Here is a 23,949-nt window from a genome sequence, read left to right as displayed (position 1 = left end):
CATTTTTCGTCATTGTCCAGCTGTATAATTACGGTGGACATTTAGCAAATTGTTAAATCCGCGAATTGCAATTGGGCTTTCAACTTTTGCACAATATTTATATTTTCACAAGACTAGAGCATATGCACTCAAGTGTCCACTCGTCAACGGATACAAATTGGCATTGATACAAACACCTCAGTCAAGAGGATACTCAATCGAAATGTCGTAGCCACTTTAGTTTCAATATTTAATATACTGACCCCTCACATAGTCCGCACGATAAAGAAGACGATTTTCAGATCGACCTACGTACGCAATAATTGAATGATCCCTTAGTCGGGTAACAAGTAATCAGCAATAATAGTAGTGTTTCAGTATGTGTTGGCTCGCAAATACTGACGTGCTCAAGCAGGGATTATTCGGAAAAATATGGGGAAATGTTTTCCCAAAAATAGTCCCTGCGTTCGAGGGAAGAGTAAGATGTGGAAAGTGTAAAGAGATCCGACGGCGGGAGCATTGTTCGAGAGATAAAAATTGGAAAATTTCAAACTAAAAACTTTTTTGAATGAAAGCGAAGATTTAATAAAATTGTAATTCGATAATATGGATCATCACCAATGCTATCTCTAGCACCGAAGCCAATCGTGACATAAGTCAAACATTTTGATTTTTTTTTTTACATTTTGTGTTTTCCTTAATAGATCGTGGGTGTCCACCATTGGGGTGGGTCAAGTACCTCAACTCCTATAGTATATTTCGATGAAACGGTTATATGAAAAATAAATTGGTCAAATTCATTATTCGCTTTTCGAGAAGTCCAATTCCTTTGAAGATGTCAGAGTAATCGTGACATCAACAGAATAGGGAAAACGGTCCTTCGATAAGCAGTAGGATCTTGAAGGTACAGCTTGTAAACCAAAGGTTTATGCAGAATCAGCTGTTGCTGTTGCCCTTGGTTTAATAATTGTAATTCAACTTCAGTGAATTCAATGAAATAATCGGTGCACTTTAGAGACACGCCCAATGACACGTCGTAGAAATTGTGCAAAATTGTGGTGCGATAAGCCATTACATCTGTTATCGACAACAATACTTAAATAATCGATCAGCTCTGGCTAGCGTGCCTTTTATAGAAGAGCGCATATATGCTCAAAATATTGCAGTTATAGATCTTCTGTATGAAATACTAGGTGAACAAAAGAAGTAGCAGATCTAATGGTTATCGATCATCACTTCCAAATGTGGAGGATCCAATAGAAATGAACTTTTTTTATGCTAAAACAAGTGTTCTCTTTTAAAAAGTGGAAAAAATTTAGAATTCTTTTCTTCCAAAATCCAGAAAATCCTTCCTTGGATGTGCAACTAAAAACGTTTTCAACGAAAAGAATGTGAAATCTTTCATAAATAAAATTGCGTCCTCAGACAACATTTAATGTGTGTGCGCTCTAAAATAATATGCAATTCATAGTTACAACTGAATAGCCTCCAATAGTCACAGTCACACGCCACGGTGGGGCTGAGTAGGGATGGGCGATATTGATATTGATAATCGATAATTATCGATTATCGATAATCGATTATCGATAAATTTTTTTATCGAAAATTATCAAAAATAATATCGATAATCGATAATAATTGATATTTCGATAATTATCAAAATATCGATATCTCGATAATTATCAAAATATCGATATTTTGATAATTATCGAAAAATCGATATTTTGATAGCTACTCTAATATGAATATTTAGATAAATCAATACAAATGCATGCAGTTTTCAGCTGTAACTCTTCCATCTTTCCATTAGGATGATGATAAATTGGAAAGAGATCTCGAAAAGTTGCTGAGAACAGTTTTCAATTTCTTCACAGTAACATAACTTTATGAGTATCAATTATTTTCAGAAATATCAAAATTTGATAATTATCGAAAAATCGATATTTTGATAGCTACTCTAATATGAATATTTAGATAAATCAATACAAATGCATGCAGTTTTCAGCTGTAACTCTTCCATCTTTCCATTAGGATGATGATAAATTGGAAAGAGATCTCGAAAAGTTGCTGAGAACAGTTTTCAATTTCTTCACAGTAACATAACTTTATGAGTATCAATTATTTTCAGAAATATCAAAATTTGATAATTATCGAAATATCGATATTTTGATAATTATCGATACATTGATAATTATTGATAATTCGATAATTATCAAATTATCGATAATTCGATAATTATCGATAATTATCAAATTATCGATAACGATATGATATATCAATTATCGATAAATTGTTTTGATTGATATTATCGATAATATAAAAGGTCTCCCATCCCTAGGGCTGAGCGAACTTTAAATAAACATGTCGACTTCCATCTCGGTTCTTTTCATAGCTGAGTTAGGGGAGGCGTGTACTATCCAACGGCACATGTTGCAGGCGCAACCGCTGAGCCGTTTCTGAGAACTAGGAATATCGTCGCCTGGCTCCGCGGAAGTTGATGGACCAGTGTTTGAAACTGAAATCGGTAGAGGGACAAATTCTAAGAACAACCATGTAAAAATTATTGCTCTCGGTCATTTGGTCGCAGAGCAATAGAAGCGTAAAGTCGAAAATTCCTCCTCTTCAAGGGGTGATGCCTCCTCGCCGAAGTTCTCGATCCAGCACTTTAATAGCGTTTCTAGACAAAGTTAATGTGCTCTTTAGAATGGCAATAAAAGTTTTTTGAAAGTGGTCTCTTTTGGTACATTTTCAGAAAAGTCACTTTTTTGCAACCCCCGGTGAACTTTGGCTACTCCCATACCTTGCCGGTTAGAATATTTCCACACGACATACCTTGTAACAGTTAGCCTGAAGTCTAAGCTTTCCAATTATACCAAATATGCCATGTATGGTTCTCAGCAAGAACTATTTATGATAAAGATTTTGCGTCGAGGTCGGGCTACTAGCAAATTTAGGGTCATTGAAAACGAAATTTACAAATATTACAAAAATAATGTCTTTGAGTTATGTCTCATCGACTTACGTGAGTTATCCGTCGTATATTATGTTCTTATTTTGCCATAACAAACATAAGAATAGAAATTTCGTCTTCAATGACCCTAAATTTGGTAGTAGCCCGACCTCGACGCAAAATTTTTACCATAAATAGTTCTTGCTGAGAACCATACATGGCATATTTGGTATCATTGGAAAGCTTAGACTTCAGGCTAACTGCTACAAGGTATGGCGTGTTGAAATATTCCAACCGGCGAGGTATGGAAGCAGCCAAAGTTCACCGAGGGTAGGAAAAAAGTGACTTTTCTGAAAATGTACCAAAAGAGACCACTTTCAAAAAACTTTTATTGCCATTCTAAAGAGCACATTAACTTTGTCTAGAAACGCTATTAAAGTGCTGGATCGAGAACTTCGGCGAGGAGGCATCACCCCTTGAAGAGGTGGAATTTTCGACTTTCCGCTTCTATTGCTCTGCGACCAAATGACCGAGAGCAATAATTTTTACATGGTTGTTCTTAGAATTTGTCCCACTACCGATTTCAGTTTCAAACACTGGTCCATCAACTTCCGCGGAGCCAGGCGACGATATTCCTAGTTCTCAGAAACGGCTCAGCGGTTGCGCCTGCAACATGTGCCGTTGGATAGTACACGCCTCCCCTAACTCAGCTATGAAAAGAACCGAGATGGAAGTCGACATGTTTATTTAAAGTTCGTTCAGCCCCACCGTGACGCTGTCTACTCTACAAAGCATAAAAAACTTAGTGCAAAAGAGATGCAAGATTTTGTGAGAGTAAACGTATGATATTCTTTCACAGAATCATGCTGATCTTTTGCGCTAATTTTTTTATGCTTTACGGCTATAGTACGGGTGATAACGTCCAAAAGCTACGGAATATGTAACGTTATGGCATCCCTTCCAGAAATATTCATCCGCTAAAATTGAACATGTTGGGAACGGATGCAAAAAAACATTTTTTTGATACATATTCTGCAACTGTAGGATGGTTATCATCTGCATAGCATGGATGAACCTTCAAGACCGAGGGTCTTTTCCATGTAAATTTCATTTGGCCCCGAAAATTCATCGCTTAGTCAACGTTGTCCTTGTTTTTATTAGGCTATTCAGCAGTGACAACATGGATCAACGAAAAAAAAAATCTGATTGTGAGAGTGTGTGTCAATTGTAAAGCATAAAAGCACAAGTCCTAATAAAGCAGACGTTCATCGTTTTAACATTATCGCACACTAGGTACCTGGGATACGTCCTTTCTTTCAGATAGCTTTTGTTTCAGAAAGATAAAAGAAATTAATGTACAGTGAACGACATCTCAAATGTCTCACTGTCAAATTTTTCTGAGAATTTTATTGTGTCATTGCAAATTCACAATGACATTCTCTGAAAAAAATGACAGTGAGACATTTGAGATGTCGTTCACTGTAAAATATTTAAACGATTCAAATAGGGGCAAATTAGCGGAGACAAATTGCTAAGAGCAACAGGCTCAAAGTTTCTCTGTAATCTCAACTATCCGACTAACTAGTAAGTGAAGTATGACGTCACTGCAATATACCTTATGCTGTTGCTTCGGTTAAGGCGTGGACTATTCGAATAAGGTGATTCCCTGTGCATCATCTTATGTCCACGCGGCGATCCGATTCCTAAGCTCTCCAATGAATCCCCCTCGGACAAGCGACTAGAAGCCGTGTTACTGTGTTTCAACCACATCGCATAGCTGCTGTAGTCAGTCTTCACTTCTGCATAAGCTTGTGTGTCCGATAAACTGCCATCGGTTAGTTTGACGGATCCTCTGTTCGATATTCTACAAAAGGTAAAATTTCAAAAGGTGAAATTCAGATCACCGATCGATGGGACATGACCCCTGAAACACTCACCTATGTTGGAAGACATGTAAATCAGAGGCTTGTTTCGGTAAACTATGCGAACCGGTTGACAATCGTTCCCGGATCGATTGGCTCAGTTGTGCGGCACCTGGTCCGGTCAATGAGAAACTTCGGTGTTGAGTATTTGGCGGAATTTTCGATTGCAGATCGGCTGTACAGGTCTGAGTGCCTCCAGATACTTTGACTTTGTTCGATCGGGGTACAGCAGATACATGTGCCGTTCGGCCACCATTCATCATCATTGCTTGTTGAGCATCTGTAGCTGTAATAGTGCCTGCTGCCGATCCATTTGTTCGTTTCACATAACCGAAACTTTGTGGCACACCCTTGGTGCGGCTTTGACCACTTTTCGAAGACGAGGTACTGCGTCTTGAATGGCTTGGCGAGCCTTTATCTTTGCGACTTGACGTCGGACTGGATGGTGACTAAAACACAGAGACAATCGTTTTTAGAGAAGACGAACCAAGTTGGTATCGAAAATCAACTCACCTGATGATTGTGACCATTTTGCTGTTCCGGTATTTTGCCCCAATTCTCACGGTTACTGTTACGTTGTTGTGTACGATTGCAACCATTCAATTCCATCGTGTGTGGACTGGTTACCGTACCCATGCAATCTAAGTTCTCACCACGACTACTACGGCATCTGCAAAACGGAGAAACGTTTAAATGATATTCCGATATACGGTTATTGTTTTGCAAATTGTTTAATTAAATTTATTTGGGTAGGACAATGCCAGAGATAGTGAGCATAATGTTTAATTTGATTTATACAACAGCTAGCTAAATTTATGCGTTTGAATGATAATGGTTTCTGTTTCCTGTAGACGTAATTTCATTGCAAAAATATGCAAATGCCGTTTAGCAAATATAGCAATAACGAAGCTGTTATTGTCAATCGTTATGTCATTGCCGCAAAACCATATCATAAAGTGGTTTGTAAATGGAATAGAAAAATAAAAATTCATCGAAATTTGGGATGATTGAAGGGAGATAATATTCTAAGTGAAGTAAGCACTCATTGGTGGCTAAAAATTACGTCAAGGTGAGTGTATCCTTCCTTGTCGTAAACTAGAAGACAGAATACGAACCCCGCACATCGACATAGGTAGTCGTTCTTTGGAACTCTTTACTTTACCAAGTGTGCAGATCGAGCCAAAGAAGTATGCGAAGGCAATATACAAATTTCCAAATGTATTTTACTCACTAAGCCAAGAGAGAAAAGATAAATTTTTTGTTGGTCTGTTCCTGAACATTTGCCACTCTGCGACGCAGATTCTTTTGGTAAAATTTTGGTTGTTTCCATTCAAATTTTTTTTGGTAAAAATTATTTGGCAGATGATGAGAAAACCTAAGCCAGCTTGTTTCAACTAAAATTGGGTGTAAAATTTAATTTTTGCGTAACGAAGCTGAAAGCGTCAACTCTAGCGATATCATTCATTTTAGAAATTGTATTTCAAAGACTGCGTCACACTTTTCTCGAAGAGATTTTTGTTGGGATATCAGTCGTTTTAGAAGTGTAGTCAACACTGCTTTTTATAACAGTTTATAACAGAAATTCGGAAATTTGGCGAAATTCGAAAATTTGTCGAAATTCGAAAATTTGACGAAATTCGAAAATTTGACGAAATTCGAAAATTTGACGAAATTCGAAAATTTGACGAAATTTGACGAAAATCGAAAATTTGACAAAATTTGACGAAAATCGAAAATTTGACGAAAATCGAAAATTTGACGAAATTCGAAATTTGACGAAAATCTGCCACCATTCAAGAAATATCTCTAAAACTCCAATTGACCCACCCATTTCCAACTTTCGACATTTTTCACAAATGCCCTTCTTTTCTACTCGTAAAACTCTGAGACTTTGCCGAAGAAAGTAATTCTCTATCTCTCATAACCCAAAAAAATATTAGTCCTTTCATCCTACGCTCGAGTAGCTCAAAATTTGGTCACTCTAATCACTCTAGCTCAAACGAATCTGCCCCGATTTTTTTTAATTATTTTTTTGTTCGAATTGTGTTACGAATACCTTTCATTTGATGCGACCCACGCCTCTGTAGGTTTCAATACAGCTAAGCTACAGCCGAAAACGCGTTCCCGACCCTCGAAAACCACACTCAGAAACCACTTCGAGGCCAATAAAACAAAATTCTGGTTTTTCCTGGGGTAATGGCGTATCACATTTTCATTTTTATGCCCACCCTGAGGTTTCTGCAAAATTTCATGGAGATTGGCTGACTAGTTTCCGAGATCGACCGTCGATAGATAGACAGATAGATAGACAGATAGATAGAAACATACAGAGTAAGTTGAAAGATTTTGATTTTGATTGTCTGGAAAACGTCAATTTGGTGCATTTTCTATCAAAATGACCAACTTCAAAACGATGTATCTCCGGCAATTTTAAAGTTACATAGTCGAGTGATAGCTCGTTTTGCTCGTATTTGAAGCGCGAATAAGATAGAATAGGATTTGTGGTGATACAGGCCAAAGGAAAGAAACTTAAATTCTCGCATATATATAGTTGCCGCGTCTCAAAAAAATTTCTTCGTTCTTTTTTTGGAAGTTAGACTGCGTCAAGTCCTCCGCTATCGCTCCGGACATGATTACTGGAAGAAATTTAGAAGCTGTGTTTTCTCGCCTGAATTTTTAGCAAACAAACACCACCTTCGATATACAATTTCCAATTTTTGTTTCCCACGGTGAACAATACTTATTTACATGCTTCGCCGATTAACAAAATTCACGCGAAAATTCGACTTTTCAACTTTTTATCCCTTGTACATAACAATAGTCATAAAAAGATGAAAACTAGAGTTTTCGTGTGAGCTTTGTTTATCCGAGACGCAGGCGAGGCCTATAAACACACACGAAAACGAAAGTTATGTAATGGATTTCACATGGCTGAGGGTGTCGAAAGTAGTGCTTGAACATGACTCTTGCTCAACGAGTGAAAAAATTTAAAGGGTGTTGTTTGTGGCCAGAACGTCGTAAGGGACTCAAGTTTCCTGCCTTTTCCCGAAGTTTACACAACGTTTTTCTCAACAAACGCTTCCGAAGTTTCAACTGAGGTGAGGAAACGACTAGTTTCTCGCCTGCGTTGTGAAAACAACTATTTCCATTTAATGGTAAAATCGGCGTTTCAGAGTAAGAAACAAAGTCTCCTCAGTGGATGCACTTAATTAACACCTTTCCCAGTCCATTCACTTAGCATTCAAACTATTCATTTTACACTAAGACTAAATAACTCCAGGCGTACGAATATTATTGGATATTCCGTCAAGAAGAAGTACGAAGTAACAAAAAAAATAAAACATTTTTTCCGCTTCTCTTTACGTTGCCTTCGGCTACAAGATGGTTGCAAGTACACAAATGCATTAATTTTGTTACTTGAAACTTTACATTCCAAGGTGCGCTTTGTTCTCGAAAATATATTCATTCGCTAACACCTTTAGAGCTTACGGGAAAAAGAACATTGAATATATCTCCCGAATAAAATGTAATCCATCTGTACTTATTATATCTTCTTCAACCCCCCGATACACAATCACGTAAGGTACGACGATACGGGGCACGTTCCACCATCAACTGTGTTTTATCAAGACAATTCCAACGTGCAGACAAATTCGTATGTATGGTAGAGTGTGGAGCGTTCTGTGCAAACTATTTTATAAATTCACATAAAATTTGACTATACAAAAGTCGCCGAGAGACGTACTGAAAAAAATGTTCATTCCTTGTGCGGCTTTCAATTAACCGGAAATATTGACTCTCATACGAATGGAAATATGCGATAGCGAAGACAGTAACCTATACATAATAGGTACAACTGAATAATACACGAGCGACGAACAAATGAATGAATTTCCGCACAATAAAAGGGATGAAATGACAAAATCGGTATTTTGCAGGCACAACTATACATGGGTGACACTATCGTGAAAGCACTTTATAGCGAGAATTTCAAAAATGATCCATTGATAAGACTGCAACCATGGTGCCGTCAACGTGAATGTTCGGAATTACTGAAGTTAAATTGTTGGCAAAAAAAATCCTTCGATTCGTTTCATTTGATTATCAATAATAGAATTTTTGCGGCGACATACCGAACGTTTGGTATCGAAAAAAAATTTCCGCAAGCGTTTCCTCCGTAGAAACGTTTAATGGGAAATGATTTATGTCGAACGAAAGGAAAGATACGATTACTACAACGGATGGAGTTATTTTTTCCCAATTTTTTTTTCCACTCAATATCCAAACTTTTTCCATTGTGTCTATCCGTGGCTTTTCTCTAAAAGTTTGTTGTATTTCTATGAACTTCGAGGCGTAGGTGTGATGTAGACGGATAAAAACTTTTTTGTTGTTTAAAAACGAAGAAGAAAATTAAGACCAGACTACAAAGCCATTGTCAATTTTCCCTTAAAGTTGTAAAATTGTCGATTTTCGAGTTCATAGACGAACGCTTCATAATCCAATAAAATGAACAGTTTCGGCAATATTATTGGGAACATGGGAACATTAACTTTGTATTGATAACACAGAAATAACTTCCCAACAATGCTGACACATAAAGCAATAATAACGCTTCCTATTGCCTGACACCCATATAGAAACCCTTTCTGAAAATGCTGTCTATCTAAATTTGAATAAATATTTATTTGATATTCATGCTATAGCACATTTTCCGTACATCAATTTCCACGACAAACAGCTACGGATTCAACAACCATTTTCACTCGAATATCTACAAATATTTTCCCTGAGCCCGTTCGTAAAGGAGCTAATGTGAATTACGTAAAATATTGTCGTGCCATTTCTGTAAAATTCTTTGAAAATTGTGGTCAATAAAATTGTGTAACGACAACATGAATTTGGATATATCGTCTTATCCTAAGCCGAAAGGTAGTTGTAAGCGCGCCAACAATAAATACCTTGTGTAGGAAAATCGTAAAAGCCGGAAACCTGTCGAAAATCGTATAAACTCCGTGCACACTGAGAAATATTTTGTCATAAAATTGTGACGACTGTGAAAATGTTCCATTGTATTCGATGAAGATGAAAACTGAATCAATAAATGTGATGGGTAACGTTTGATTGACGCGGTATGGATTGATGTCGATGTGGATCTAAGTTTAGCTACAAAAATTATCAAGAAATTTTATCTGATCTGATTATCGTTTTGTTAGCAATTTAAGATAATCATGAGATATTAATACGGTTTTCGCCTTGACAGACACAGAGCTCATAAGCAGCGTAATATTCGAATCTGTTACTTCGTTTGATCTAAGTATTTTTAATAGATTGATTGCGAATCTATTACTTCATTAGTTTTAACATTAACTTTGCTACAGAACTGCAGATGACTTCACTGAATATTTTTTGGATTTTATCAGATCAGTGACGGTTGTTTGTAATTCACATCCATAGTTACTTTATATCAAATTGAATTTACAGCTTCATTTATTTGCAGCACGTTTTGTTAACACCTCAGCCTTGTCAGATAAAGAAAGATTACGGCCAAGTTACGAGCCTCTCTATCAGATTATTAAATTAATGTTACTTCCGAAAAACTTATTCCACCTGCGACGACACGTGCGAAATTAAAAGAATTTTTTTTTATGGAGAAATCAAACGAGCAGCGGTTTGTTTTGCGAGTGGTAATGTGGCAGTATGTTACAAGAGCATAAAAATCGTTAATTTTTAATGCACACCGAACGTTATGTTCTACTTAAATTCTACTTAAGTGCAAAAGTTATGCAACCGAATTGACGTCAAGCATAAACAAGTGCCATAAATTGCTTTACGTTGATGTTACAGAATTTTAATACTAGCAGAACTTTCATGAGAAAGTTTCTTTTTCGCTCTCGTGGTGTTTAGACCCGTACGAAGTACTGGGGTCTTATGGGTTTACGCATACGTTTGTAACACGTCGAATTGGACTCCCTGAGTAAGGGGAAACCTATTGTGGTTGTCTAGAGATGCCAAATCCGCGAAAAAAAAATGTCCGTCTGTCCGTCTGTCCGTCTGTCTGCACGATAACTTGAGTAAAACGCATCCGATTTTGAAAATTCTTTTTCTTTACCGTTTGGTAATGTCAAAAGACAGGCTAAGTTCGAAGATGAGTGATTTTGGATCGACCCCTCCCGAGCTGTGGCCCAATAAGTGCTTTACGGTTTTTCGAAGATATCTCCGGACATTTAAACGTTAAACTTGTAAGTGATACGTCAAATAAAAGGTATTTACAATACCGATCGACAAAAAAAAAGTTTATGGAAATCGGATGACCGACTCGTGAGTTAGACCCCTTGGTGTGGAACAGGCACAGGGCGGCAAGCAGTTTTTGCTTGTAGGTCGGCCACATTTGAACATATTTCGTCTGTTTTAGCTTTATTAGATAGGTATTGTACGTACCAATCAGGGAAAAAAAAATTTATGAAATTATGTTCTCCGGAGCGTGAGCTAGGTCTCTTGGAGTGAGCTCTTATCTGGCTACTCGGAAGTACAGTGAACGTGGTGTATTTTGACAATATCTCGAGTAAATTTTGACCGAATTTCATGAAATTTTTTTTGTTTGAAAGGTATTAACGAATGTAAAGCGTCGGTACTATTTCCGGTCTCCTAACAAAATGGCTGCCGGCGGCCATATTGGATTTTAGTAAAATAGAAATATCTTGGGAAAAATGATACTTAGAGAGTTTCTGTTAACATGGAAATAATGTGTTAAGTGTGAGGGGTTTCAGGGATTCCATATATGGACATCTATATATACCTATATACAGCTATATTGAGCTATATACAGGCATATAGAGCTATATAATAGCATATATTTATCTGTGAAATGTTTATTTATAGTGAAATATAGTTAAATATAGCGGTATATAGCTGTTTAAATAGGAATTTATGAAATTTGTCTTCGTACGGGGCTGTCTATATTGCCTCCGGCAATTTAGTTGTATATGATAACAAGGCAAAGAGTGGATAATGTAAGTGATTTTAAAGGGAGAATAGTTTTTCAGCAGAGAAGAAAATGAAGTAAGAGAAATGAAGAGTTTCACATTAAAGGCTTTTGATACGAATAGGTGTTTCGTACGGGTCGGCGTTAGCTATGTTTTTCCAAACGAAAATGCTTAATCTGAATAAGGCACAATCCACAACACAAACTGTTATTATAGGCTTTCGGTTTTGCGGTGTGTGTATACGCTATTGAACCGCAAAAATGTACAAGAAGCGAAACATTAAAGTTGTGAATTTAAATTTTACAGTCAATTAACAGCAAAGAAAAAAAAGAGTGAAAAATGTTCCAAGGTATGAGGGGTTATAACACGATTATAACATTAAGTAAATATATGTGTCTGACCTCGCCCATAAACTTAAACGATATATAAGAAACTTGTTGTAATATCCGGTGTAAGTTCACTTCTAAAGAAGAGGAAAACGAGTGCGAAAAACTTACACTGAAGACAATTTTCCAATTTTATTATTTATCGATTGGTAAACTGAAACTGAAGATGTGCTGGAGACTGAAACAATTAAACAACGTTGTTAAGTGTAACGAGTCTCCAAATTGGTTTAAACTTTTTTTTAATGATTCCGTTCGACAGCTGCTCGTCGATAGCATTCACCGATACAGACATTCAGGCAAAATTGATTGTCGACAAGTTTTTTTATCGCATCAACGAATTCAATTATACCAATCCCAACAAAAATCTCTTCGAGAAAAGTGTGACGCAGTCTTTGAAATACAATTTCTAAAATGAATGATATCGCTAGAGTTGACGCTTTCAGCTTCGTTACGCAAAAATTAAATTTTACACCCAATTAGTTCAAACAAGCTGGCTTAGGTTTTCTCATCATCTGCCAAATAATTTTTACAAAAAAAAAAATAGACTGGAAACAACCAAAATTTTACTAAAAAAATCTGCGTCGCAAAGTGGCAGATAAATTTTCTTGCTGGTCTGTTCCTGAACATTTGCCACTTTTCGACGCAGATTTTTTTGGTAAAATTTTGGTTGTTTCCAGTCTAAATTTTTTTTTGTAAAAATTATTTGGCAGATGATGAGAAAACCTAAGCCAGCTTGTTTGAACTAATTGGGTGTAAAATTTAATTTTTGCGTAACGAAGCTGAAAGCGTCAACTCTAGCGATATCATTCATTTTAGAAATTGTATTTCAAAGACTGCGTCACACTTTTCTCGAAGAGATTTTTGTTGGGATATCAGTCGTTTTAGAAGTGTAGTCAACACTGCTTTTTATAACAGTTTACAGTTTTAATTCAAAAATTTTACGAAATTCGAAAATTTGACGAAATTCGAAAGTTTGACGAAATTTGAAAATTTGACGAAATTTAACGAAATTCGAAAATTTGACGAAATTCAAAAACTTTACGAAATTTGAAAATTTGACGAAATTTGAAAATTTGATGAAATTTGAAAATTTGACGAAATTTGACGAAATTTGACGAAATTCGAAAATTTGACGAAAATCGAAAATTTGACGAACATCGAATATTTGACGAAATTCGAAAAATTGACGAAAATCGAAAATTTGACGAAATTTGACGAAAATCGAAAATTTGACGAAATTTGACGAAAATCGAAAATTTGACGAAAATCTAAAATTTGACGAAATTCGAAATTTGACGAAAATCTGCCACCATTCAAGAAATATCTCTAAAACCCCAATTGACACACCCATTTCCAACTTTCGACATTTTTCACAAATGCCCCTCTGTTCTACTCGTAAAACTCTGAGACTTTGCCGAAGAAAGTTACTCTCTATCTCTCATAACCCAAAAAAATATTAGTCCTTTCATCCTACGCTCGAGTAGCTCAAAATTTGGTCACTCTAATCACTCTAGCTCAAACGAATCTGCCCCGATTTTTTTAATTATTTTTTTGGTCGAATCGTGTTACGAATACCTTTCATTTGATGGGTCGCACGCCTCTGTAGGTTTCAATACAGCTAAGCTACAACCGAAAACGCGTTCCCGACCCTCGAAAACCTCACTCAGAAACCACTTCGAGGCCAATAAAACAAAATTCTGGTTTTTCCTGGGGTAATGGCGTATCACATTTTCATTTTTATGCCCACCCTGAGGTTACTGCAAAATTTCATGGAGATTGGCTGACTAGTTTCCGAGATCGTCCGTCGATAGATAGACAGATAGACAGATAGAAACATACAGAGTAAGTTGAAAGATTTTGATTGTTTGGGAAACGTTAATTTGGTGCATTTTCTATCAAAATGACCAACTTCAAAACGATGTATCTCCGGCAATTTTAAAGTTACATAGTCGAGTGATAGCTCGTTTTGCTCGTATTTGAAGCGCGAATAAGATAGAATAGGATTTGTGGTGATACAGGCCAAACGAAAGAAACCTAAATTCTCGCCTATAAATAGTTGCCGCGTCTCAAAAAAATTTCTTCGTTCTTTTTTTGGAAGTCAGACTGCGTCAAGTCCTCCGCTAACGCTCCGGACATGATGGAAGACGATTTACTGCGGCAAAATTCTCATTTACGTCACAACTGTGCTGAGGAATTGGTATGATTGAGATGTTTTTCAATTAATTTAAATTTGTTGCTCGAACTCATTCGTAAATCGATTAAATATCGACATTCCATTCGCATTCAACCAATCGAAAACAAGGGACCAACATACTATTACATCTCGACGAGGGAACATGAATTACATGAAACAAACTTTTGGAAAGTTTGAATGAACCACAACAGACAAAACTTTTAGCGCTGCTCGACAATACAATTACTTGTAGATTGGTAAAGGTTAGTTCGTTGTTCGAGAGTGAAATCATACAATTAATTAATCAAAGCAGCTAATTAGAGTGAAATATGAAAAAGTTCGGTTTTAATTAGCTCAAGTAACTCCAACCTTATCAAGTGGTATTTAGACAAAAGACGAGGAAAGTATAATTATGTCACGTCTGTCAACTCTATCGCAAAGCATTCACATTACCTACCCACCACTTCCAGCAAATCACTCTAGTCGTTCTATATTCAGCAATTTATATCCAATTTAAGTCAATTCAAAAATTAAGCTTGCCACTCCGCCTGTGTACACCTACTATACGATATCAATCATATATTTATTAGACACATTACCCCAATGATCTAACAGAACATTTGATTGATTTCAACCCGAATCAAACGTACTAAATAATTAAGCGTGTTGTACATTGTGTCTGGGAAATGGGTTTGACTGTTTCACAGAAAGAGTGTTGCAAATTGTGTGGCATTTTGATTTGGGGTCAACTCGAAAATGTAGGCCATAGTCCTTACCCAATTTGTGTTTAGCAAATTGACAGTAAAATATATTAAAACATTTAGCCAAACAATGTCGGAAATATGCTAATGTTATGGAGGGGAATCTAAATGTGAATTTTGAGAGTCGTCGTTGTCAGAACAACATAAAATGACTCGGGCAATAAATTGTTATTTAAAAGCCGAATTCGGTTAAATGCACTACAACATGCAATGCAGCCGCTGTTTGTTGAAATTCGTATTCCAGTTTTCAAGTATTGTCCGTTATTATAAATATAAATTTTGCCGTTTAGCCATATGTTAACGGGTAAATAATTACATGCCCCAATGAATGGTTTGTGAATTCAGTTTTTTCACCATTCCGAATGGCAATATCTATAATATAAAATTTAATGTTTGTTTCTTTGTTGGTTTGCTTGTTTGTATCTACATAGGATCTAAGATGTAAAGTCTTAGAGACTTAAAACTTGGGAAAATGAGGAAAATCAGGGCGGGCTCAAGCCCTTAGATTGAAAATTTATAAAAAGCTTTACGTGTATTGTGCTGAAGTAGATGTTAAAACGATTGTCGTAATTTATTATACTATTTTTGTTTGTGTTTACTAAAACTAGATTGTGTAAAGTATTAGTTGTGACAACGCGAGCGGAGCGAGCGAAAGTTTTTCAGTAACAATGATAGAGGCAATTTCAATTTTTATTTGATTTCTTTTGAACATAACATCGGTAGTCAGGAATCAGGATGGCCATTTGATGCCGACTTCACTATTGCAACAACGCCCTTTCATTTTTGAAAACTTAAAGAAATGGCCTGGCCATCCCCTCAAGAAAGACTCAAAGAATTGACTACAAAAAAATTAGATTTCGAAAACGTACTGCCTTTTTAAAATCCATGCTTGTATGTTAAATGTAGTTCTAAATTATAAATAAGAAGAGTGATGCTCTTTGGTATAACTGCAGAAGTCACTGCACTGCTTCATAAAAAAAAATTACTTCCAGCCAAAAATTGTACTCTTCTTTGAACTTTGTTAAGGATTGAAGAAAGTAAGGAAACACAAAATTCTCTGAATAGCTTCGATTTGTTCCAAACAAGAAACTACAGGCTGATCTAAAATTTTTACTTTCTGTCAGTGATCTTGAAGTCAGAAAGCTGAGGAAATATTTTAAATCAAAAACTTCCAAAAATTTTCTAGCGGTGCAACAGCCGTCTCAACTTGTCTATGAAAACCGCTGCCATGATCCGATATCTTTAGAAGCTTATCAGGTTTTAGTAGTTCAAGAACGAATGTTTTTTTTATGAGAAAGCAAATCGTACAGAAAAGCTGTTCAATGTCATTAACAAAGTCATGTAGCTACACTGGAAGTTACTTGTTGACGACCATTTAAAATTCAAAATGCGAAAAATGTAGCTACTGAGCCAAGTGAACGCTGAACATCTTTTATGACCTTCAGCTTTCAGCGTAGATCAGACCTAAAGCATTCATTTTTGACCTGAATTTACCCGATTCCGAGCCCTCAAACCTTGATCAGGATTTAGATGAACAAAAGTACTTGATGACTCAAAAAGGAAAAATTTCAAAAATTTCGTGTTTAAGCAACTAAACAAGTTTTTGTCTCAACACGTCCATCAAAGGTAATTCGGGATTAGGATAGCCAAAGGTTGAAGGAAAAAACGCTTTGAGCATCTTGAATGTTTTTCATACAACGTCCTGCATTAAAACTCAAAATTGTTTTAAGTCTCTACTATGTAAAAAGCCGCGCAGCGAGACTTTTTTTTATGAACTTAGAAGATATACACAGCAAATGAACAAACAGAATTAGGTTGATAAATACAGATGACATATGAGAGACATCAACTTCAATCGATATGTCTTTAAGTTAACAGAATTTCCAGATGAACTCTAGAAGTTCCAGGGCGGGCTCGCAAGATTCCAGGGCGGGCTCAGCCCGCCTAGGCCCATTAGTAGCTACGGCCCTGGTTAGGCAGGAAATTTGACGCATGAATTCTTGTCTGTTTGCATCGCGGATGCATTTTTTAAAAGGGTGAAATATTTTTGTAACGCGTGACCATTTTTGCCGCGTGAAAATAGGTTTCGTGAAAATTTATTTTTGAGAGAAAAATATTTAAATTCCTTAAATGCGTCGAAAATCGCACTTTTCATGTTTCAAGCACTAAGGGAAAACTTTTCACATTTTCCTTATTTTCCGGAATTTTCCTCATTTTGACGATTTTTCCCTATCTTCCAGATTTTCATTATTTTCGCTAAAATAGTCCCTGATTACATAAAAATATGAAAAGTCTCGTTTCCTTGTGTTCATTGACCTCGGCTACGCCTCAGATCGACAAAATTCACACGAAAACTCAACTTTTCACATTTTTATCCTTAGTCATCCCTAGTAAAATACGATTAAAATTCCCGATCGAGTTTGCTTGTCTCTCTATAGGAACACAGACGTACTGAAGTACTAGAGACTTGATACTTGACATACTGAGGATAAGTTAAGAAGGACTTTTTTTCATTTTCACACGTTATTTGACGCATGATTATTTTCGTCTGTTTGCGTCGTGGATAAATTGTTTAAATAATAATGGGTAAGCCTTCGTAACGCGTGAACATTTTTGACAGTACGTTTTGGGCAAACAGAAATTTGTTTCTGAAACTCTTAGGATTAAAAAAATAAAATATTTTGAAATTACAGTAATACCGCGCGAAGCCGGGGGTACTACACTAGTAGAAAATATAAAATTAATTATTAGCAAATGGTCCAATGAATAATGCGACATCGTTGGGGGATAGTATACGCCGTATGTACGGTGTACGTTTTCTACGAAATAGGTGATTCTGACATGAATAATTTAGCGTACGATACCTACGTACATACAACCCACCTTCGAATAAAAAATTTCTTTTTCTAAAAAAACAAACAAATATGTAAAGGGAGTGAAGCGGACGAAAATTGAGAGATTTTGTTCTTTGGAAAGTAAAAAAAAAAATTTTTTTTTTCTACTAAACGAAATTCTATGCAGATAACGAACTCGATTTGTACGGATGTGTATACGTACCGTCATTGTGTAGTATTTTCTTTTCTGTATAGTATATTCACAAGTTCATAATATATATTGCAGCAGCAGCAGTAGCGCTTCAACGAAACTCTTGAGTCTTTGAATAGTTTTTCTGCCGTGTGCAAGTAGTTTTCTCAAATGTATGCTCCACAAATTTTTCCTATTTTCTTACGAAACGAACTGGCAGGAATTAATCCATACTTATATGTCTACTCACTCACGAAATGATTGTTATTATATTTATGAGTATGGAGACATAGACTGTATACGTACTACGGTTTTAGTTTCGGGTACCACAAACATATTATGTATTTTATGTGGTGCAACCGAGCAGACACAACAAGAACAACACAATTTTTATTTTTTTACTTTAATCCATATACACACAGGCCAATATTATCCACTAATATTATGTTGAATTAACATATATATGTACAACAATGTATTCTATATGATTGTGGTGTATATATAATACAAAGTCAAAGAGGAAAAAAAAACTGTAATTTAGGGGTGGTTTTTATTGTTATTGATATGCACCACTATATGCCATACACTGCCGTTCCGAATACAAGTCAGAGTGCGTTAAACTGGGTGAACGAAATCTATCTGTCGGTTCAAAGGAAACTTTCTTTGTTGCAGAACCGAAATTCGGCTGAACAATACATTTGATTTTTCCTATTCCACTGTTTACAAACTACATATCACACAGCACATTGAACAGTGTTTGCTGGAAAACTTTCGACAACAAAGTGACGAAAATTGTTGGCACCACAACAACCGAGACACCGACGATACAAAATTCAATTACACAAAGTTAAAATACACTTTATCCGCACGGAACGATTTTAATTCGAAGTGACTGACTTGAGTGACTGGGATATTGCAATAACCAAATAAAAACCCGTCATCATTTGGGTGGTTTCGTATAAGGAGAAAAAAATTAATAATTTTCGACTTCTACATGACACGACGACGAGCGATATTCTGAGTCATCCTTTATGTGATATATACGAAATACTCAGTTGCGGGGAGAAATGGTGTATGTGAGATAATGAGTTTTGTGTTGATAGTCGTCGTTTGATAAAGTTTATATGTGCGGGAGAGTGTTCTTTATAGCGAAGGACGAATATTCAGGATATATATTTACGGAGTTTTATGCTCGTAGCGGAGAGTAACATCCTAGGAATTGAAGAGCGTAAAATTTGAGACGATGAGAATCGTTTTTTTTTACTTGTATGTTTGTAACCGGAGATAAGAAAACGTCTAACGGTGGAAACATCTTAGATTCAAGTTAAGATAATTCTGGTAATAGAAAAACGTCCATGAACTTTGGTTGACTGGTTTTTGGACTATTGTGGAATGACAACATTTTCGCCCTTACCATCTGTCACCGACCGCAGTGAGAAAGATGTACACTGATTTCTGACTGATATGAAAATACTTTCATCAAATGAAGTAATAGATTGGTAATGTTATCAGTCTGTGAGAGGGTAACATTATGATGATTCCTTATGTGGCAGCTGCAGTTCGCTAACTAATTCTAAACATAAATGCATTTTGTGTTCCCAAACACTTGCTCATTGTGCCAGACTATAACAGGGGAATTGGGTGTGAATCAATTCAGTATACGCGATAGAGTTTTCTTCTATAAATCGACTCTGAGCTCAGCAGGTAGAGACAAAAGGTAAAAGGATCAATCAACAAGTGGTGAAGTCATTTCCATTAAATATGTTCATCGTCAACAGAACAGTCACTCGGTTTCGATAATTTTCTAAGGAAAATGTAATCAATTTGGTATATCTGCCGATTTCATATGAACGTAATAATGCTTCACGAACCAATACCCACCCTTCGAATAAACACATCAGCTGGATCGTTTTTACGAATTCAACGGCGGCATTTTATGAGATGTTTGTTTGCTTATTGACATTGTATTAGTTTACCTTTCGTGTACAAAAATATGGAAAAGTTATACCATTTGTTTCTGTTTGTATAACAGCTCTTACCACCCTTACCCTTTTATAATCCCAATCCGTTGCACATTAGTTTTTAATTTCTTAGCCGTCAGAGAGAGATGTAGTTGGAGAGAAATACATTCGGGTTCTCACGGAGAAATAAAATGCCTCTCTTGATTCGCCAGTTTATGTGCTCTTGTTGAGCGAAAATGTAATACTTTGCGATTGATAGTCCAAAAATTCACTGTACAGAACATTGAACAATAATGGTTTTCGTTTTAAAAATGTATAGAGTCATGCAATCGATTGTTGGGAGATTTTCCATTCGCAAATTCTATGTTGTTGGGCGATTCTGAATAAATTGTGATTTTCGATTCATCAATTCATCATATACGTAACTAGACGTAACGATTACCGTGATCTTAATTGAAACATTCAGTCATCTGTTATCCACAACGATGACAGAAGTAAGCGATAAGCTTCAAACAGCGTTCTATTATATGGTACAATGAATGTTAAAATAAAGGAAGTAATAGATTTTTTATGAAACATATCGCAATACTTTGAATAAAAGAAGTAACAGATTTAGCTAATACATCGCTATACGTTTGCAGCGTCTAGAAGGAAGGAAGGAAGGAAGGAATAACCATGAAAAACAATAACAGGTCGTTGTATTGGATGGAAGAGATATTTTTTGTATTATTCCGAGAAAATTCTAAAATTCTTTTACTGATTACCTTTGTAGGTCTTTAGTAAATGTTGAAACTTACTTCATGTTGGTGAAAACAGTTTCAAATTTTTAGTCTCTACTCTCATTTGAGAAAGTTCTTTTGCTTTATAATTAGTCAGTGGTGAAAATAAGGTACATGTCGCTGGCACCGCCACCATTTAGGGCTGTGTCGAGTTATGGCTCATTTTAAAGGGCTCGTTTAGGGCTGACGAATAAAACCGGTCCCGAGTTTAGGGCTGTCGATTTACGTGAGTTATACCGTTTTGAAGTTTTCAAGCATGTCACTTAAGTGTTTTGTCATAAACTGAATAGGTTTTTGACTTTCCACTCAATCTATGATTTGGGGCTAGTTTAGGGCTGACGATTGAAACCGGTCCCGAGTTTAGGGCTGCTCAAATACCATAGTTATTCAATTTTTTCTCGAAAAAACATGTCATATTGGCAGTTTTGGATGTTATTCATAGTGTTCCTAGTTGAAAGTATATATTAACGTTTGGGGCTAGTTTAGGGCTGACAATTAAAGCCAATCCTGAGTTTAGGGCTGCTATCCCGCCAATGATATTCAGCTTTCTCTAAACACAAACATGTCATATTAGCTCTTTCAACGATATTCAAAAAGCGTCTGACTAAAATTATAGTCTATCGTTTAGGGCTCATTTAGGGCTGATGATTGAAACCGGTCCAGAGTTTGGAGCCGCTCAGTGACCAAAGTTATCCGATGATTAAGAAAAAAAGCGTGTCATAATGGGCGTTTTGTTGATATACAATGTGTTTCTTAATTAAATCATAGCTTCACGTTTAGGGCTCATTTAGGGCTGACAATTGAATCCGACCTCAAGTCTAGGGATCTTGAACGAGCAAAGTTATTCCAGTTATCACCCATCAACTGTTCCATTGGAAATTTTCAAGATTTTTGATGATCAGATTTCAAGTCTATGACGTGAATCCATCGTTGTCTCTGAGGTATTTGTCAACATTATTTCAAGAGCAACTACGGTATTAATTTTATTTGAACAGTTTCTCCTCTCGAAAACTAAGACCAAAGGCAGTGCTATTCTCTAGTCTTAAGTGCATTTTAGCATTGTTAGAACAATCATACTCAATAAGAGATTCAATAACTTTATCTGATTTGTAGCGATAAACAAGCCTCTACCCCTATCGCTTAATGCAACAATTTTATGGATTTTTAATATGAGAGTATTACTTTCAGAGTAAACCACCTCTCTTAGTTTTTGATGGATTGCTAACCTAAATACATGACTGGTTCCAAATTTTAGGAATAAACTAGCTCAAAATTGTTGATCAGTTGAAAATTAAAAATATTCTTCAGATATGCTAGAGCCCTCACAGTCCCTCTATCCTTTATCTCTACGGCTAGATTAGAACACAATACTACCAAGTCGTAACTTATTAGATATGGAATAACTTCATCCGCTAAGCGACACAAATTCGTTCTGTAGTTCCAGAAATACTAGAACAATCATAACTTAGTTTATGTCAAAGTTTTAAGAGTCATATCGCCCTGAAATCTTGGCGACATTCGTACAACATTCCAAAAATTAAAATAATTTTTTCTTGAGTTATTGGTTACCCACTGACATGTCTTTACTTTTGAACGCTTTTCACAGAAAATAATTTTTTGTTTCGAAAAATGAAAGATACGTGTTTGCTAGAATTGAAAGACGAATCCAATGAGCTATCACTCATTAAAATCGGAGACCGCTTGTTCCATAGTCGCCCGAAGTCTTGGCGATATGTCTTTGGTTGTGGTTTTCATTCAAATTAACTTTTTACAGATGATGACATAGCATACGTATTCAATCTACTACTTCATTCACTTAAATATTCGAATGATTCAATTGAACTCTTCATTAGTTGTTAAGGCTTCATAAACAATGTTTATTGGATATTCAGTAGTCGTTGTCAATTCAATTTTAATTATAAAAGAAAAGGTTGAGCTGAGCACACCGTGTCCATTAAAGAGTGTGAGAAGTTTCGGGTAAAACCGTATAGTGCTATATGCACTTACTTCAAAAATAAAACTTCGTCAAATGTTAGAGTTGGGCAGAATTAGCAAAATTAAGCTAGAGAACGTAAAAATTAAACGACAAAAAGAGCGACGAAGGGGATTGCGTAAAAATGCCAAAAATCGTCTTGACGTACTTTATGGACAACCCTCAAAAGCAAACACAGTATTTTCAACTAGTCAATTCGAATAACAATTCACTTTGGCAATTCTCTTAGAATAACCAAACCCAGGTGACGTTAATTGGTTATTGTAATGAATTTCACTAACAAATTATCATGGAACACGATTTTGAGACAAAACAGAGTTGGAAAACACCAGTCGTAATCTGAATTATTCAGCGTATATGGATGGTTTCAAGAAAATTTCCTTTTATGAATCATCGACATTAAAACAAATTAAAAGCATTTTGTAGTCTTGAGTTTACCGAATCTCGAGTTATTATTCAAATTTATGCACACACATTGGTATCCCCTTTTACGTTTGGTGGTGTCGAATTCTACTCGAATTTAACATTAAATCCAGGTCTAATACATGTGTATATCAAACACGCCAGATAAAGCCACATAAATCGAGGAAATGGTGGTGTGGTTGAATTAACATCGTTAAGCATCAGTAAATGCATAAAAAATGGATTTATTCACTTTCCACCCCTGGTACGGAGCGAACTACTGTTAAATAATTATGGAAATAGCTGACAAACTATCGTTCACACCATCGACACGTTTCCACCATGATCTCGAAAATTAATTCCAATACATGGTTTTTAGCAGTTGATATCATGACATCTTTCTGTCACTCACAAAATACACGATGTATACGTGTTCGTTTCGATTCGGTCGAACCCTCATCATTTTATCATGAAGTGAAAGCTTTTTTATGTGTGATGCAGGATTTGGTGAGATATATTGTCAATATTTTGTCATTCTACTGACGTTGTCATAGTAGGGTAGGGATGATTCTATTGAAATTGAAACTCAAGTTTATCGGCAAAAATTGGTTTCGACGCTGCAGTAAACTCTGACCT

The 23,949-nt window shown here is 36.0% G+C and overlaps 1 protein-coding gene across 7 annotated transcripts in view; it reads right to left on the bottom strand.

Moving 5' to 3' along the window:
- Positions 1–23,949, bottom strand: part of LOC119082548 (protein sickie) — a 239,638-nt gene that overhangs the window by 50,216 nt on the left and 165,473 nt on the right. For 5 of the 7 annotated variants that reach the window (XM_037192062.1, XM_037192059.1, XM_037192061.1 and 2 more), the window contains 4 exons: positions 5,365–5,521; positions 4,867–5,300; positions 4,545–4,793; positions 4,227–4,253 (listed from right to left, as the gene is read on the bottom strand). In XM_037192062.1, coding sequence (XP_037047957.1) covers positions 4,227–4,253; positions 4,545–4,793; positions 4,867–5,300; positions 5,365–5,521 — 867 coding nt within the window. Of the gene's footprint in view, positions 1–4,226; positions 4,254–4,544; positions 4,794–4,866; positions 5,301–5,364; positions 5,522–18,211; positions 19,167–23,949 lie in introns of those variants that run through there. The other 2 variants (XM_037192065.1, XM_037192060.1) reach the window with 2 other exon arrangements.

Source organism: Bradysia coprophila, unplaced genomic scaffold, assembly GCF_014529535.1.
Source record: "Bradysia coprophila strain Holo2 unplaced genomic scaffold, BU_Bcop_v1 contig_476, whole genome shotgun sequence".
NCBI classification, from domain to species: Eukaryota; Metazoa; Arthropoda; class Insecta; order Diptera; family Sciaridae; genus Bradysia; species Bradysia coprophila.
Note: the sequence above shows the minus strand (reverse complement) of the source record. Positions and strands in the feature narration are given on the sequence as shown.